The sequence below is a fragment of the Rhododendron vialii genome, chromosome 8a, assembly GCF_030253575.1.
Source record: "Rhododendron vialii isolate Sample 1 chromosome 8a, ASM3025357v1".
Classification (NCBI taxonomy): domain Eukaryota; kingdom Viridiplantae; phylum Streptophyta; class Magnoliopsida; order Ericales; family Ericaceae; genus Rhododendron; species Rhododendron vialii.
The window spans coordinates 33538413-33556417 of NC_080564.1; the positions used below are offsets into that span (position 1 = coordinate 33538413).

Consider the following 18005-nt stretch of genomic DNA (forward strand, 5'->3'; position numbering starts at 1 on the left):
CCATGTATGAACTGCTTACTTTTAGAGAACCTTGTAGCTGATATTAGTTCTTGACGATCAAACAGTTTCATAAATTACATCAAGATGCATACGGTGGTTAGTTTCATTTTGTCTTCCATTTTAGCTCAAGTAGGTTTATGAGTTGATCCAAGCTACTCAAAGTCCATTCCACATAATTTACTCATCTGGGGAGTAGGAATATCACTCTTGCACTTTGTTTGCTATGAAGTTAAAGGAAAGGGAAGAACATAAGCATTCATCATGCTCTTGGGAAGGAAAGGAGAACCATTACTCCTGCTCCTACATCTGATTGGAAAACATGAAGGAAGCAAGGGAGAAATCTGATTGAGTTATTTAGTCGCCTTTATTTCCTGTGGTGACCAAATATATTATTAGCATTTTAATATATATTGGATTGGAGTTGGCGAGGAATAACTACTAGTATTGGGCGTCTTGATAGTGGACGGCTGGATTGATCGCCAAGATTAGTTGGCCCATTGACCTGAATACCGAGTTATAGAAAAGGAATAGAAAACACTCTTGAATGTAGTAAGACATTAGTTTCATACTCTCAAATGGAGAATAGGGTTGCAGATGCATTTTCTTTTCAGATTTCTTTTGTAGCTTTTTATCATGTACCAGCAAACTTAAAAGCTATGAGCATGGTAGATGAGGGTTGGATTCTTATCCCCATAGGAGACAGTGATAGGAAGAGAGAATCAAAACCAGTGCCAGGAAAAGAACTCACAAAAATCATATTCCGATCCCACTCCACCCACACCCTACTAGCTTTTGTTAACTCTTTCCCAAAGGATCAGATGTGACCACATATCTACAGAAGAAACATGAGAGAGAGAGAGAGAGAGAGAGAGAGAGAGAGAGAGAGAGAGATGGGGGGCTTTAGTATCTCTCCTCTCGCTTGAGTGTGGCAGAGTGTTAAAGGGAGAATCTCTTCTCAAACACTTCTTTCCCTTTTCTCAACATTTTGCTGTAACTGCAGGTAGGGGAAGAGTGAAAGATAGAGAAAGACATGAAAGGGACCACTGCCTGCGAAGCTAAAGCTCTTGTATGTCAATCATTATAGGGATTTCCTTCTCCTCTGTTTTCTTTTTCCTTATTTGGTTACTCCCTATTACTCCCTTTTGGTGTGTGCTCTTGCAAATATTCCTCACCCACCAATTCTCATTTACAAATGTGCCCTGGTTTTTCCTTAGCCACCAGTTCATCTGCAAGGTACTATTGCTACTACAGGATAATTAGACAGCTAACCCATAACTGCAACGGCCTAATTGCAAGAGTTGAGCTCTGCTAAGTACCAACTGAGTTGACCACTTCCCTATATTCTAATGTTATATTTATGATCTGTATGTTTGTGAAGAGTTATTCTCTTTTCTATTAGGTGTTGACAGTGACTGATGCAAAAATTTTATGAAGAGGGATCAACTGCAAAAAAAAATTGAGTTTAGTTTGATTCTGGCAAAAAAATATGAATGGGCTATAGTAAAATTAATCAAGACAATTTATTATAAGTAACAAAATATACGTTGAAAAAATGAGATTACTCAAATATTTTGGGGTACCCTGGCCCCGCTCGCACCCCTTCCCGTCTGCCGCTTGGTGCTGATCCTGTTGAGTTCCACCATGGGTTTTTTTTCTTCACATGTAGATGAGATTTCCATGTCTTCGTTAGAAGCACGCATTATGCACATATGGGTACATGCTATCACATTGCATTTAGGAATACAGTTAGTGAAGTTCCTAAAGGAAGACTTGCTCTAATTGGCCATTTGTGGTATACATTTCATATGGATTAAAGATTCATGCTTCCATCACAATTAAAATGGAACCCCTTTGGTTCCAAATGAATGTCAACTCACTATATTTCAGTGCCAGTCATATCAGGTGGGGCCTTCACTTGCATTTTGTTTCAAATTGACGGTGGAGAATTAGCCTGTGAAACCACATGACCACAGGCACTTGGAGTAGGCATATCCACGAAGTACACTGAAAAGTTGGAACATAACCCAACTAAGTTCTCTACAGTTCTGCAGCCAAACATCTCCTATCTCGTTCTTGGCTTGTACTTCTTTTGGGTAAGCTTTTCTTCCACATCCATTGCTTTTATCTTTCGTTTGGTGGTCCAAAAGGGTCAAAACAACACTAAAAGCCTGTAGAAGTTACAATACCCTAATAAGAATTGAGAAATTATGCACAAAAGAGAGAAGCTTAAAAAGTGAACTAGAAAGTTGATGCAAACTGGGTCTTAGTTTTTTTTCTTTTTTGAAAGGCTACTGGGTCGTAGTTGACAATCAAGAACCATAATTTGCAAAAACACATTAGCTCCAGACACACCCTCCATATCTAGGGGAACAAGTAGGCAGTTGTTTGGTGTAATGGAATGGTATCAAGTAGGCAAAATCCACTGGTACGTGATTTAATTTTGATGATTTTTTTTTTTGGAGCTGTAAGCCGCCCATATGTTATTAATTTGAGGATTCTATGTATGCTTTTCCTGGAATTTTGAATCCCACTACAATTTTTTATTTTGCGTTTTGCATTGGGCAAAATATATATTCTACTTTCGGCTCCTTTTGGATATTTTGCTTCAGATATATTCATTTGTTCCCCTCATTGTATAACCCACAAACATAAGCAGAAGCCAAAAGAGCATATGCCAATATATGTTTCTCCTTCTTGTGAAGATATATTTCCGACTTTTTTACTGAAATTATCGTGCAGAGTTAGTAATATTGAAGTAAAATTAGCTGAAAAACAGTAGGAAAAGTAACATTTTCATTCCTTGGCAAAGTAAAATGAGATGGTCCTAACACTGACTTATTGTATCTGATGGTCTTCTTAACTATATACTTCTACAATTTTAGTACTTATCAAAGATTTTCTTGGAGAAAGATAAAAGTATTTTCAGTTTCTTGATAAAAGAATCATGGATATTGAGTGCATAACGGCTATATATAAAAAACTAAGTAATCTACATGAATATATTCATGACCTTTAAAAATAACAAAACAAATCTGATTTTTCCTCCTACCGAATCAAAATGCCATTTCTCCCTTCATTGCTTAGATCCAAAAACCTTTTGTTTGTGCTCCCTTTGGCTTAGTGGAACACAAATTGTCCTGATTTTTTCTTCTCTCCTTTTCCTCTCTCTCTGTCTCTGTCTTTTCACCATTATATAAACCCTTCTTGGTAACACCTATCATACATACATAGCATTCTCAGTTCACTTAAGCCTTTAGTTCTCTCTCTCCCTCGTCAGCTCACTCCAGCCTTCCTTTATACTTTCCCCTCACACCTGTCCAATGGAGAGAAACCAAATGCATAGACAACTTGCCAACATGAGGAAGGCTCTTTTTGATCAGGTTTTCCCTTATTCTTACATACTGTAGAGTATGATATGAGTATCTCTTGAAACCTCACTTCTAATGCCTTAACATACCAATTATGTTAGGATGACCATAATTATTGTATCACATTTAGTACTATCTGATTTGTTATTTCACATGACCAAATCACTTGTATTCTGTGGGACCTATTCGAATGAGATGTTATCACTAGCATTACTCAACATGTGTACATTCGCACATTTTTACATGCATGGGAACTGTTCTGCTGAAGTTTGCTCTTGATATACCTTTATTCAAGTACATATGTGTAAATCTGTCTCTCCGTATTTAGAGAGAGAGAGAGAGAGAGAGAGAGAGAGAGAGAGAGAGAGATTGCATGGATGTGCAAAAACTAGCAAGTCTTTTTCTTTCTTTTTCCTTTTTAATTATACTCTGTTTCTGTGAGGGAGACTGAATACTAATCATTGGGTGATGGCGCAGGGATATCTTGACGAACAATTTGTTCAACTGGAGGAATTACAGGATGACGTTAACCCAAACTTTGTTGAGGAAATAGTTACACTGTTTTATAGGGATTCAACTCGGTTAATCTTGAATATAGAGCAAGCCTTGTGAGTAAACTAAGTAAATTATGTCATTATCTACACGTAGTATGCAAATAATGCTGGTAGCAGTGATCAATGTTTTTGGTTTGGAATTGATTGCAGGGAGAAGAGCTCTCTTGATTTCAGTAAATTGGACACCTATATGCACCAGCTTAAGGGAAAAACTACAAGGTAAAAAAAATATAACTTGTAGGAATATTACAAGTTAATGTACTCATAGTTGTATATGCAAGTGTATTCTATTTCAACGGTAACATGCTCTCTCTCTCTCTCTCTCTCTCTCTCTCTCTCTCTCATTTACAGCATTGGAGCCATAAGGGTGAAAAATGAATGCACTCAATTTGCGGACTACTGCAATGCAGGAAATGGAGAAGGGTAAACAATCCTCCCTTCTGTTTCTTATCACAACATATGCTTTCTTTGGCTCGTATATTTGTCAAGAAAAGAGAATAGAAATGGATAAGACACATACCAAAAGAGATTTTTAATATTCCTCTCCCTTCACAATCCAATATCCAAACACAATACTAGCTTTCTAAATACAGAATTGAGACTCAGAGAGCTATATGGAGCTGATCAGGAGTTTAGATGTCATTTCTCTTGCTCACCTTTTGCCAACTTGGCTTCCATATGTGCCGAAAAGCCATGCATGCATGCACATATATGTCATTATACTAGGAATCTTCTTTGCTTGATATTGGAGTTATTTTATTTATGATTGAATACATGGCCCCAGATGCAAGAGGACTTTCCAACAGCTCAAGAAAGAATATTCCACACTGAAGAAGAAACTTGAAACTTACTTTCAGGTCTGTGGATAGTAGTTCAAGCGAAATTCCTTTTTTTTATCTTTCTTTCTTTGTGTTAGTATGCATCAATTTAAGTAGATGCTATATCGTTCATTTGTGCAGTTTGCAAGGCAAATTGGACCTGTGGAGACCGCATGTCGCTCAAGTAACTGACTCTAGTAAGGGATCTGATTTGGCTATACGAGACTGGCGCATTAGCATAGGCATGTAGGAATCCACCATTCCGGCCACCACCCTATAGAAAATAATGATGCATGGAATGTTGTTCTGCCCTAGCTCTTGGGTTTTTAAGCTACTCCCATGCATGTAAGCTCTGGATGTTTGATCAATGAACCAGATAGCTAATTATGTAGGAGTGATCCAGATTATTGTTGTGGCTCCTTTCCTTCGTGTTTGTGGTCCATGCATATGTACGTACATACATACATGCACACTCAAAGAAGAGTAATTATTGAACGCTTCCAGAGTACCATGTGGTACTTTCACTCTGTAATCCCAACAAATTATGGAGCGATAAATTTTGTTGGTGGAACATTAACAACCCTTTTGGTGGATTGCTCGAAGAAAAAGGGTGGCTCACGTTGTGTTTGTTGCAGAACTTAGATGGGAGTATCACTTCAACTATATTATGCAATACTCCAAGAGTATCCAATAGTTACTTAAGGGACGAGTTTGATGGGTTTTATTCTTTTAGATGTGGTGTCGCTTCATGTGTGTGTGTGTGTGTGAGAGAGAGAGAGAGGATACCAAAGCTCGAACACCCGGCGTGGCACATGACAGTGTGTGGAATCGTTGGATTACTTTGATTATCAAAACAATTAGATCTATAAACCTAGAAGCCACAGGAAAGTAAGAAGAAAACAAATGCATAGAGTGCAAATTACCTTCTTGTATTATTCACTTACATTTACGGACCGTTTCTATGGTTTCATTCTAGGTAAATACCCTTTTAACTCTTATCAAAACATAGATGAGTTTGCATGAGAGAGAGAGAGAGAGAGAGGAGCTAATTGGGCTATATTTACTATTTTAGGGGGGACATATTCATATGGACCATCTATGTGCCTAACGCCTATCTTGGGCTACCAACGCAGCCCAGTCTAGACCGGGACTTGAACCTTGCTGCACTGCTAATTAGGCCCACAAGACCTGGGCTGAGGGGGACCCATCATCAAGCCGAATTGTAGAAAGCCAGTTACAGGTAACTATGTACTCGAGCACAATGGGAAAGTGAATCCTTTTCGAAAAAGCAAACTGATGATGCCACAAGCTGCTGTGGACCTGTGGTTGCTCCGAGCGGTACTTGCAAAAAACAAGTTCAGGAATCGGCGGGTCTGCCGGCCGTGGATATTTCAACAATTATTAGTCAAAAGTGATAAAGCGTATGAATGTTCAGTCTAATAAATTTATTTACTTATAAAAAAAAAAAAAGCGTATGAATGCTCAGTCAGTGACGGCTCCAGACGTGTACACATTTCGTATGAATATAGAAGTAAAATGCATAAAATTTAAGAATGAAAAAAAAATGTAAATTGTTAACGGTTAACATGTGTAAACAAAGACACTATGTTGAGGACCCACATCTCATTCAATATCGTATATATTGTTTATGCATTGTGTTTATGTAGCAACTCATGTGGCACATTCAAATGACATTCCCACACGTAATAAATGTATTGGGTATTTATAGAGTTAGCTGATGGAAAGGATCAAGGGATGAGGACCCCTTATCTTTATGCTTTTGTAATTTTAGAGAGCTGCTATTCCCTCCCCCTCGACACACAACCCCCCCCCCCCCCCCCCGGCCCCACCTCCTCTTTTTCGGAATTACCCCCACCTCTCTCTCTCTCTCTCCTCTCTTTCTCTCTTTTCCTTTTCTTTCTTTCTTTCTTTCTTTTTTTTTCCTTTTTTTTCCGGTTTGATTTTTTTTTTCATTTTTTTTCTTTTTCTTTCTTCCTAGTTTGAATTTTTTTTTCTCTTTAATAATAGGTTCAAGTCTAATTCTAGGCTTTGTAAAGTAATTAAGAAAAAAAAAAGTGTTTCAATTGATCATGTTTATACGACTGTTTTATTTTTATTTTTTTGTCCTTTATAGATTAAAAAATATAGTTATGAAAATAAGTGTTTCAATTTTCAATCCGTTTGAACCAGTGCAAAGATGTTATTTTTCTGATCATTTCATCCTAAATGGTCGTGATAAATTTTTGGCTCCAAGGCCTTTCAATGAACACCCTAACCCTAAGAGAGTCATGAAACTAAATAATGAGTCTTAGGGTGCTCGTTGAAAGGCCGTGAAGCAAAAAATTCATTAAGATTACAATTAGCGTTCGGGAACTAATTACAAAATGTATTTTGCAAACGACGTACTAATCCAGAATACAAATGTTATATTTAGGATTACTTTTTTTTAACTATAGTACAATTTAATAAATTTATTAACCATTATTTAGCATAGATCCTCTTAACTAATTCAGTAGTATGTTTTTTCAAATCACATTTCTACTCCATAGGATTGCAAATGGCTGGTTTCTATTTTTTTTAAAACTAAAACGGAAACGTTTTAGGGGCTTCGTAGGGGCTACTGTGCCAATGGGAACAGCAGAGCCCTCGGGTCCCCCCTACTTTTTAATTTATTTTTTTATTTAATTACTTATATCTTATTTATTTAATTTCTATAAATACACCCTTTGTATATTTAAAAATATAATTCAAGAATTAAGTGCTTTAATTTTCAATTCAGTTAAATCAGAGCAAAGATCGTTTTTTTTATTATTTTATTTTTAAATGGTCATAATGAATTTTTTGGTTTAAGGCCTTTCAACAAACACCCTAAGACTCATTATTTAGTTTCAAGACTCTCTTAAGGTGTCCATTGAAAGACCTTGAAGTCAAAAATTTATTACAACCATTTAGGATGAAATGATCAGAAAAATAACATCTTTGCACTGGTTCAAACGAATTAAAAATTGAAACACTTATTTTTGTAATTATATTTTTTAATCTATAAAGGACAAAAAAAAATAAATAAAACAGTTGTATAAACATGATCAATTAAAACACTTTTTTTCTCTTAATTACTTTACAAAACCTAAAAATAGGTTCACAAAAAAAAACCAAACTGAAAAGAAAAGGGAAAAAAGAAGAAGAAGGAAACTGTGAGGAAAGAAAGAAAGGAGAGAGAGAGAGAGAGAGAGAGAGAGAGAGAGAGAGAGGCGGGGTAGTTCGGGAAAATAGTGGTGGGGCCGAGGGGTGTGTCAGGGGGATTAGCAATTTACTAATTTAAACTTGTTCTCTTGACTTTTTAAAAAGAATTATTCAAAAAATTCCCCCTAGATTTTCCATATTTCCAACATTTTTCTCTCTATCTCTTTTCACGTATTATCCCTACTATTTTTCAAAAAAAAATTCAAAAACCAAACCAAACACAGCAAGTGGTTATAGATCTTAAAATTTTAAAAAGAGTAGATGATAAAGATGTACTCAAACTATCATGATGTGGTTCTTATTTTCGGAATATTTTGCTCCAATAGTATTAAAGGCTACTAGAAAGAGAAGCAATAAAAGGAGGTTGACTCGCGTCTATGATATCCAGTTCCTTTTTTAAGTGGTTATAGATCTTAAAACTTAAAAAGAGTAGATGATAGAGATGTACTCAAACTATCATGATGCCGTTCTTATTTTCGGAATGTTTTGCTCCAATATGTAAATTAAAAGAAAGGTGTCTATTTTCCTTTTCTTCTATTTTCTTTGGCTTTACAGTAACAGGACCCCCGATTGATAGGGCACAACACTGGCACAACACATGCACGGACATGGCACGGCTTGTGGGTGTGCCCATAGGCCAAGCCAGACTTAAATTTGTTTAACACGCTGTGGCTACACTCCACATTTTAGTCGTCTTCTCTTTCCCATTCTTGCTCAATGAATTACCATAGTTAGATAGTGAGCTAGCATCTAAAACTTTCACCAGGCAAGATAACCATTTCATAATACATTGTAGCTCAAAAATGGCAAAAAGAACCTAAGTAAGGTAACACTCGATCCTAATAAGCTCCTACATTTCCATCATGTTTAACACGTGTTTAAGAGATTACAACCACATAACGCATATAAAATTTTCCTTTTATGGCCTCAAAAAGCACATAACACATATAAATTTTCTCCTTTTGAGGCCTAAAAAATTAGTCCAAAAAAATAATTCAAAGAACACATGCCCCTAACAGTGATGGACGTTCTGAACTTATCAAGAGGAAAAACTACTTGGGGACGCAGTGTGTAGAAGAACTATAATATCAACTTTAACTGAATTTCGGTGTGACTTTAAGAGCAAACGGTTAAACGACCTTCCTTCCGTCTTCAGCGATGTAGTAATTTCCCAAGGGATTGAGTGTGCAGAAGAACTATAACGTTAACTTTAACTGAACTTGGGCGTGATTTCAAGAGCAGAAAGTTAACCAACTTTCCTTCCGTCTCCAACTATGTAGCCTTAATAATTTCCCAAGGGATTGAGTGTGCAGAAGAACTATAACGTCGGCTTTAATTGAACTTTGGTGTGACTTCTGGAGAAGAAAGTTAACCAACCTTTCGTCCGTCTCCGGCGACATAGCCCTAATAATTTCCCAATTTACATGATAATAATGTATGTATTCAAGAGATGGGCAAGGGTAAAAAAACTTCATACCCTCTCTCTCTCCCTCCTCCCTCCCTCGCCCTTTTTGGGCCTAAAAGAAACACTGGAAGTAGCAAAGAAAGGGATGGACATTCTCACCTTATTAACCTTCTTGTTAGAGTAGAAAAATCCACTTGGGGAGATTTGAGGGCAGAAGGGAAATAAAGGCCGATTGTACGAATCATCGCCTCTCTGTCTTTCTCTCTCTCCCTCTCTCTCTCTCACTATATATATATCTCTCTCACTATATATATATCTCTCTCTCTCTCCATATATATATACGTATGCACACAACGCCTGGTAGATGTTTTCTTCGTCAGTTTATATCATCATCATCATCATCATCATCGAGCTAGGTTTTTCGTCACACTTGAACGCGCAGTCCTCGGAGCTATACCTCTCTGCATGTCTCCCCATCTCCTAGGGTTTATTAAACAGCTGCCAATTGCCATTGAATCTATCTCCCTCTCTCCTAGGGTTTCTTTGATCGACTGGACGATCAAGGTAAGCCCCGATTTGCCATTTAACTTCTTCAATTCAGTTTTGACATCTCCCAGGGTTTTCTAAATTACCCTCGCGAAACCATCGAAGGCTCGCAATTTCTGTGGTTAATTGACTTTTTACCTCTCCTAGGTTTTCAAATTACCCTCCAGAAATCATCACAGGCTCGGAATTTTTTCTGGGTTTTATGTATCCCTCGCTCGCGCCCTGAATGCAATTTTCTCTTCTAGGGTTTTTTATTTGAATAGTTTTGTGAAGCAATTTTCTCTTCACTGGTCTCTTTTAGTAATTTTCTCTCCAAGGGTTCATTTTATTTGGTTTGGTTTTGAGGGTTTTGTCAGAAGCTAGAAGATCACTGGTCTCTTTAGGGAATTTTATACTACCGTTAGGCCTTAAGTGGCCATGGCATCATACAGGCCGTTCCCTCCCCCGCCGCAATCGACTTTCGGCCCGCCGCCCAATCAGAATCCTCTCCCTCCACCACCAATGGCCCCACCGCAACCTCGTGCAAACCAGTATTCTCAGAATTGGGGTGGATCTTTCAGTTCTCAGAATTATAACCCTAACCAGTATTCTCAACATGGGGGTGGTTACGGGTCGTTGCCACCGCAGTATCAATACCCATTGCCACCGCCTCCACCCGAGTCTTCGTACCCGCCCCCACCACCGATGAACTTACCACCTACACAGGGTTCGATGTACTACCCATCATCCCAATACTCCCAATTCAACCACCAGTCATTGCAGCAACCACCGCCTCCACCACCGCCACCTCCTTCCTCCCCTCCTCCGAGCTCTATGTTTCCTCCCCCTCCCCCGCCCCCTCCATCACAACCTCCATCTCCTCCGCCACCTCCTTCAACGGCTCCAATGGGTGGTCGGGCAAAGGAAAGTAGAGGACATGGTGAAAAGGGGGCACCCGCGAAACAGCATAATAGGCCTCCTGTTCCCCCAATGGCAGTGAAGAAATCTAATGGGGGCAGGATTGAGACGGAGGAAGAGAGGAGGTTGCGGAAAAAGAGAGAGTTGGAGAAACAAAAACATGAAGAGAAGCAGAGACAGAGTCAACAGTTGAAGGAATCGCAGAACACAGTGCTGCAGAAGACGCAAATGTTGTCTTCTGGGGCGAAGGGGCATGGGTCGATTATTGGGTCACGGATGGGTGAGAGGAGGACTACCCCACTTTTGAGCGGTGAGAGAGCTGAAAACCGGTTAAAGAAGCCCACAACATTCATCTGCAAGTTGAAGTGAGTATTTACGCCGATTTTGGATTTTTGGGTTTCTATCTGACCTATTTGTTTTCTTGCTTTGTAAGTTCTATTTCATTAATGAGTCATGTTAATTGCCATGTGTCATGGAATTCCTTTAATGTTATTAACTAGATTGGGAATTTTTGAGGAATATTTATTAATTGTAATCTCTTAGGGATATGTAATTTCTCAAGGTGATATTTGGACCCTTGACAAAATATTGGAAACAAACTTCTTAGTTTGGTACAGACATTCAACTTGTATATCCATTTGCATCGAAACTAATGTGACTATTTGCTCATTCTGATTTTCCAGATGTGTGGCACTGAAATTCAGTACTTCACATTATTTCTCCGTTATAAGCTTTGAGACAAAGAAAGTAACCGCGTATTGATAAATTAGGGATCCTAGTCAATTTTTTTTGATAAGTAAAAGATTATATTACCAAAATGGCATTAAGGGAATGATGCCCGTATACAATAAAAGGCCACAAGACAGAAAGGCCTTCTACACTTGCACTCCTATGCAACTGAAAAAGCTCAAACCAGTCTAAAAATTGGTCAAGAGACGGAAAACAATCATTCTTGTCCCAACTATACAAAATATTTAACAAAAAAAACTTTTGATTTCAAATAAAGGCTTTGCAACCCCTCCCCTTCAAAACTTCTTGAATTCCTTTCACGCCAAATCACCCACAACGCCAAATCACCCACATCAAACAAAGAGAGATCATGGCCCAAACACGTTTCCTTCTTTTTCCCACTCGCATCTTTCCAAGCAATCAAGAGTTCCATGACACTATCCGATACAACCCACTGTATCCCAAACCAAGAGAAGACCAAAGTCCCTTTTGCACATACAACACCAATTTACCATGATTCTCCGTTTCCGAATCAAGTTATTGATAGTAAGAATCTTGTCTTGAGCCACACACCAAACAAAGAAACTCACCTTAGCGGAGCCGAGGTTTTCCAAATAGCTTGCTAAGAAAGCTTGATAATAAGATTTCACCCGAAAGGCTCCAAATGAAGATAAATTCCACCGCATCTCATCCTCCCCTTCTCCTATCCCACTGTGCACCATACACCCTAGAGAACAACGACATGAAGGCCGCCTCCTCCCGTTCACGCACATCTCTTCGCAAGCGGATATCCCAAACAGCAACCCCGTTCTGGACATGGAGGTAACATAAATTTCTAAGGAATCTGAAGTCTCTTACGTGGAACTGCCGATCCCATGCCCTGTGATTGTTTTTAGTAAATGGCAGTGTTCTAAAACAAGGAATTAATCATCGATTAATCGTTGGCGGGGCCTATCCAATTAGGTCCGACTAACGAATAATCGCCAATTACTAATTAATATGCATTGGTTGGTTGCGGATTAATCCGATTGATCGCTGATTAATCCGATTGATCGCCGATCCGATTAATTGCTTGATGGTGGCTGACCACCCGACTAGCGCTTAGTGACTTTTAGAACATTGGTAAATGGAAGGTAATACCTTAAATCCATTGCACGCCCCGCCTTAATCTATTGTATGGAATACTTTTTCTTTTTCCAAATAGGCATGTTGTTTTTTGTGCCATCTGTTATCAATGCTTTATTCTTATTGATTTTGGACGCATTCTAGTTTTGTTCAGAACTTATCATTTGCCATTCTTAAATGGGTTTTTAGTTCCTGAGTTAACTTTTGGCAGTCTTCTTGCATCTCAGGATATTCCTAATGTGTCTGTTACTTGATATGTTGCTGATTGATTAGTTTTCTATTTTTGTGCTCTTTGAAGATTCCGGAATGAGTTGCCAGATCCAACTGCACAACCAAAGCTTCTTTCTTTGAGAAGAGACAAAGATAGGTACACAGTCTTATTGAGATTTATCTGAGTAGCGAATAGATGCTAAACTTTTTCAACCTTATTGGTATCCGTGTATGTACCCTCCCACGAATTTGCGTGGTCACAGACACATATATTTGTTTATCCAATGCATTATGTCTGAAAGGAGGAGTTACAAACTTGTGTTTATGCCTACTGATCTGAAGTTAGAAAGTGTTCTCTTGGTTTCCTCTTGTGGACTCTCTCCTTAAGGTGGTTCATTCAGTTGAACTATTTGAACTAGGACTCTAGGTTCTAATCTGCGATTCTGCACATAGAGGTGTTGCATGCAAAATGTGTCGCAGTACTTAACATATTGGGGGGAGAAGAATACATCAATGTGAAGATAGATGTGCTGAAAATAGTAGATGTCTTTTCTTGTTTTGGGGGGAAGTTACCCCTTTGTGTGTCATTGATTTCATATGGAGGGTGACTGGGTGAGAAATAGGAGAGCTTTGAGGGGCTGAAGCATCCTATTCGTAGTTTGAATTTCTTCTTTTCTATTCTCTTTCTTTTTTTGCCCCCATTTGTTGGGCCTTGGGAGGCATACCAAAACCCTCACAAGCTACAATACTTCTAACTTGATTGTTTGTTTCTAAACTGGCACATGACATCGCCCTTAACTGGACATGGTACCTCATGATCTATTTTATATGCTGCATCATGGAACTGTAATATCTGTATCAAACGCTGCAGGAATGTAAACGCGTTATGTTTTGATTTAGATTTTGAATTTCATGCTTTCTTTCATTGTTTTGATTCTATTGCAAAGCTTATGATCTGTATTTGCAGATTCTCAAAATACACAATTACATCTTTGGAGAAAATGCACAAGCCTCAATTATATGTTGAGCCGGATCTTGGAATACCACTTGATTTGCTTGATCTCAGCGTATACAAGTATTGTCTCTTGATAACCTGCTTTTGGTTACATCAGCAATAATTTTTAGCAAAAAACCTGATAAAAACTTCTTTCCTATGACTAGTCCTCCCAAGGGAGAAAGGTTACCCCTTGATCCAGAAGACGAGCTGTTGTTGCGAGATGATGATCCAGTGACCCCTGTCAAAAAAGATGGCATTAAAAGGAAAGAGCGGCCTACTGATACAGGCATGTCTTGGCTCGTTAAAACACAGTACATCTCCCCTCTTAGCATGGAAGCAACGAAACAGGTAACCTAGTATTACAGTGCCCTATGAAGTTGTTTCTTCTTGTTCCTTTTACAAATTGTTTTGAAATCCATATCATGGTTATTGCCAAACCATTTTTAGTCTCTGACTGAGAAACAAGCAAAAGAACTGCGAGAAGCAAAGGGAGGCCACAACATTTTGGAGAACTTCAATAACAGGTCTGTTATTTTCTACCATCTCCATGTGAAGTGAATATTAGCAGGGTAGATGTGCAAACTCTGTGCGTCCAGTAAAAGACATGCCATTCTTTTCCTAATTTTTTAGGGAAAGGAGAATCAAGGAAATTGAGGCTTCATTTGTGGCATGCAAGTCGCTACCTGTCCATGCAACAAATAGCAAGCTGCAGCCAGTTGAAGTTTTGCCATTACTCCCTGATTTTGAACGGTGTGGACATTATTTGTTGCATCTTTTGCCCTTAGCTCGTAGCGTTTTAATTGTTCTTCTTAATCATATTTCACTGTGCATCATTTTCTTATACGTATTATATTTCTGCCAGGTATGATGACCAGTTTGTTGTCGCTACTTTCGATAGCGCTCCTACTGCTGATTCAGAACTGTACAGCAAGTTGGACAAATCTGTGCGTGATGCCCATGAATCTCAGGTAAGATATTCATGGGGGTGCTATGTCGCACAGACATGACATAAATGTAGCCCAACAATGTGATGATAATGGGTAGACTACGGGCACTTTATTGACCCGTCGTGCTCTTTACCCTAGTGTTTTTAGAACAGGATGCCAGAGCTTTCAAACCTCTTACAATTCAATCGGACAATGGTTGTTTTTTCTCCATATCTCGTTTTAAAGTATCAGGCCCCTTTTTAAATACCTCCTCACTCCTCTAAAAATTGAGTTTTTTCATGCGGGGTTGAGGGATTCTGTCGTTTGCTCATGTTGTCCCCTATGGAGATGGATTGATGCTGAGGGTTAACTTCTACTACCCCCATAGAACACTTATGCGAATGATGACTGGCCGCCACTTCCAAGTGCCCGCACAACATCATTCTCACATGCCATCCTCAGATGTTTGCACCGTTACTCATGTCATCATGTGCCATTTCTATGTGCTGCCATGCCACTGCATTTGCATGAAGTCATCTCCACTCCAAAAGGCCTAGGTTGGGAGCATAACCTAGGATCTCTGCTCTGGACCTTAGAAGGATAAGTGGTTAGGTACTAGAGTTGAGGATCATCAAGGCTGCTTGGCAGCTCTTTTTTCGCGAATGGCTCAAGCTTGACCGGTCTTAGGACACTAGGACAGAGGAGACGTTGACCAGAGCTCCTAACACTTTGGGGCTCGTATCATAGTGTGGTTGTGACACTTCGCAACATACTCACTGCATCCCATTAGGCAACTGCATACCCAGAATGGCAAGTGGTCAAACCGAAGGGGGACACCATGCGTTCATTGGACGTTGCCAACATGCTGGGATCAACCTGCATATAAGAGGCCTCTCCATTGACAAAACCGTCAACCTACCTACCAAACTTTTGCCATCTGATCTCCTCCCTCTAGAAAGGGGAAAAAAACCTTTGTCCCCCTAAAGGTGCTAAGCTCTCACCTCAGCTCTTGGCCATCTTCCCTTAAACGATCTACTTTGGCCACCTCTCCTCGACTTGCACACACAGGCACTTTAATCTCATACTGGACTTTAACAATCAATCTTCCGGTTCTTATGAAACCTCGAAGTGGGTCTTCATTTGATTCGCGGTATATAAAGTATATGTTTTAAGGTTCTTGATGCATAATATTACTATTAATAATGGCCTACCGGTGAGATATACCTATATAACTCAGTATTCCTGATACCAAAAAATAAGGGGAATGTTTATCAGAAATCCTATTGGTACCGACGGGTACCATAGGGAAAATGTACCGACGGCCGCCGGACGGCCGTCTCCGGCCACCGGACGGCCGATCCGAGCCGTCCAAAAATTTTAAAAAATAAAACCGAGTGGGCCTACGCGAGAATCAATGGCATCCGAGGTGTGTAGGGTACTTGATCCGAGCACCCATTTTTCGTGTATATTTGTATATACGTGTATATACACGAAAAAGGGGTGCTCGGATCAAGTACTCTACACACCTCGGATGCCATTGATTCCCGCGTAGGCCCACTCGGTTTTATTTTTTAAAATTTTTGGACGGCTCGGATCGGCCGTCCGGTGGCCGGAGACGGCCGTCCGGTGGCCGTCGGTACATTTTCCCTATGGTACCGTCGGTACCAATAGCACTACTCAATGTTTATGGACTAGGCTAGCTCTTATTTCTATTGATAGCATTTTGTCTGAAGTTTGATATATTTCACGTGATGCAGATTTAAGGTTAAGCATCATCTTCTGACGGATTAGCTGTGGTTCCCAAAAATTACTTGTGGCAAAATTATTAGGAAATTAAGCGTGGTTTGACAAATTGATTATGTTTAATAATTCTTCCTATACTCCCCAACAGGCCATCATGAAAAGTTATGTGGCAACAGGCTCGGACTCAGCTAAGCCAGATAAATTCTTGGCCTATATGGCACCATCACCAGATGAGGTACGTTTAGCTGTCACTGGAATTTGAAAAGCATATGGTGCGACATCACATTTTAGGCTCTGGGTGTCTGTTTGTTGAATTGACTCTTACTGATCATTTGTTATTCATGTGAATTATGACGGTGGCAGCTATCAAAGGACATGTATGATGAGAATGAAGATGTCTCATTCTCGTGGATCCGGGAGTACCATTGGGATGTATGTACCATATTGGTTTGGAACGTTGTTTCCTTAGTTTTAGTCAAAATTTCTATTGGAGTTGTCCATTTTGCATGCATCAACAGGTACGAGGTGATGTTGCTGATGACCCGACAACGTATCTTGTGGCATTTGGTGAATCAGAAGCGCACTACGTGGTATGAACTTGGACAATGACTCATTTTCATTAATGAATTTTGTTTCAGTAAATCACTGCACTTTTTCTTCCCATTGCAATGCAGCCTCTTCCGACAAAGCTTATTTTAAGCAAAAAGAGGGCAAAAGAAGGAAAATCTAGTGATGAAGTTGAGCATTTCCCAGTACCTTCAAGAGTAACTGTAAGGCGGAGAGAAACTGTTTCTGCGGTGGAATTGAAAGAATCAGAGGTATGCTCTTTGATTACTAAAGTTGCTGGTGCCCTGGATGTTGCTCTTTGATTTCTTACATTCATGCATTTTGATAGCCCATCTACTTTTGATGTTTGCAGAGTTACCCAGCTTTGAAAAGGGGAGTGAAAGACCTTGAGGATGGCCTTGAGAGACAAGACAAGGTTGTGGATGACCAAGACATGGATCACTCAAGCGAAGGAGAATACATGTCTGATTGATTTCTGGTTATGCTGGGTTTTTTTTTTTAAATACAGGACAGAAATAAGAGAAATGGATAGAAGTTAAAGACGGTTACAAACATTGTTTGTAATGTTTGTATGTAGGTATATTTTTTCATTTGTAGTACTCAATTTTCCCCAGCAATGACGTTTTGTTTTCTTTCTCTGGTTAGGTGATTCTTGACCAATTTCTTACAATGTAGAACTTTTCCGGAGAGATGAATAGGGTAAGCAGTCTGTCTTTTTGTGAAAATGTAGATATTGACGGCCTTAAGCTTTGGAGTGTGACTGTATTTGAATTTTTTTTTTTCCCGTATATGTCCAAATACTGCTCAAGAAACCATCAAGTCATATTGGTAAAATTAGCTTCTTTCTCCAAGTCATATTGGTAAAATTAGCTTCTTT

General features: G+C 39.2%; 2 protein-coding genes across 2 annotated transcripts; both read left to right on the forward strand.

Moving 5' to 3' along the window:
* The first annotated feature begins 2750 nt into the window (after positions 1-2750).
* On the forward strand, positions 2751-5159 carry LOC131299276 (histidine-containing phosphotransfer protein 4-like). The gene is made up of 6 exons (XM_058324919.1): positions 2751-3380; positions 3846-3976; positions 4073-4141; positions 4274-4345; positions 4707-4779; positions 4882-5159. Exons 1-6 carry the CDS (start codon positions 3321-3323, stop codon positions 4930-4932), a joined length of 456 nt encoding a protein of 151 aa, XP_058180902.1. The 5' UTR covers positions 2751-3320; the 3' UTR covers positions 4933-5159.
* A 4599-nt stretch (positions 5160-9758) lies between these two features.
* Positions 9759-17907, forward strand: LOC131299234 (protein PAF1 homolog). Its single transcript, XM_058324867.1, has 13 exons — positions 9759-9952; positions 10082-11196; positions 12984-13052; positions 13863-13970; positions 14057-14240; positions 14340-14416; positions 14523-14642; positions 14755-14860; positions 16710-16796; positions 16925-16993; positions 17080-17151; positions 17236-17379; positions 17481-17907. Exons 2-13 carry the CDS (start codon positions 10352-10354, stop codon positions 17598-17600), a joined length of 2001 nt encoding a protein of 666 aa, XP_058180850.1. The 5' UTR covers positions 9759-9952; positions 10082-10351; the 3' UTR covers positions 17601-17907.
* The last annotated feature ends 98 nt before the right edge of the window (positions 17908-18005 follow it).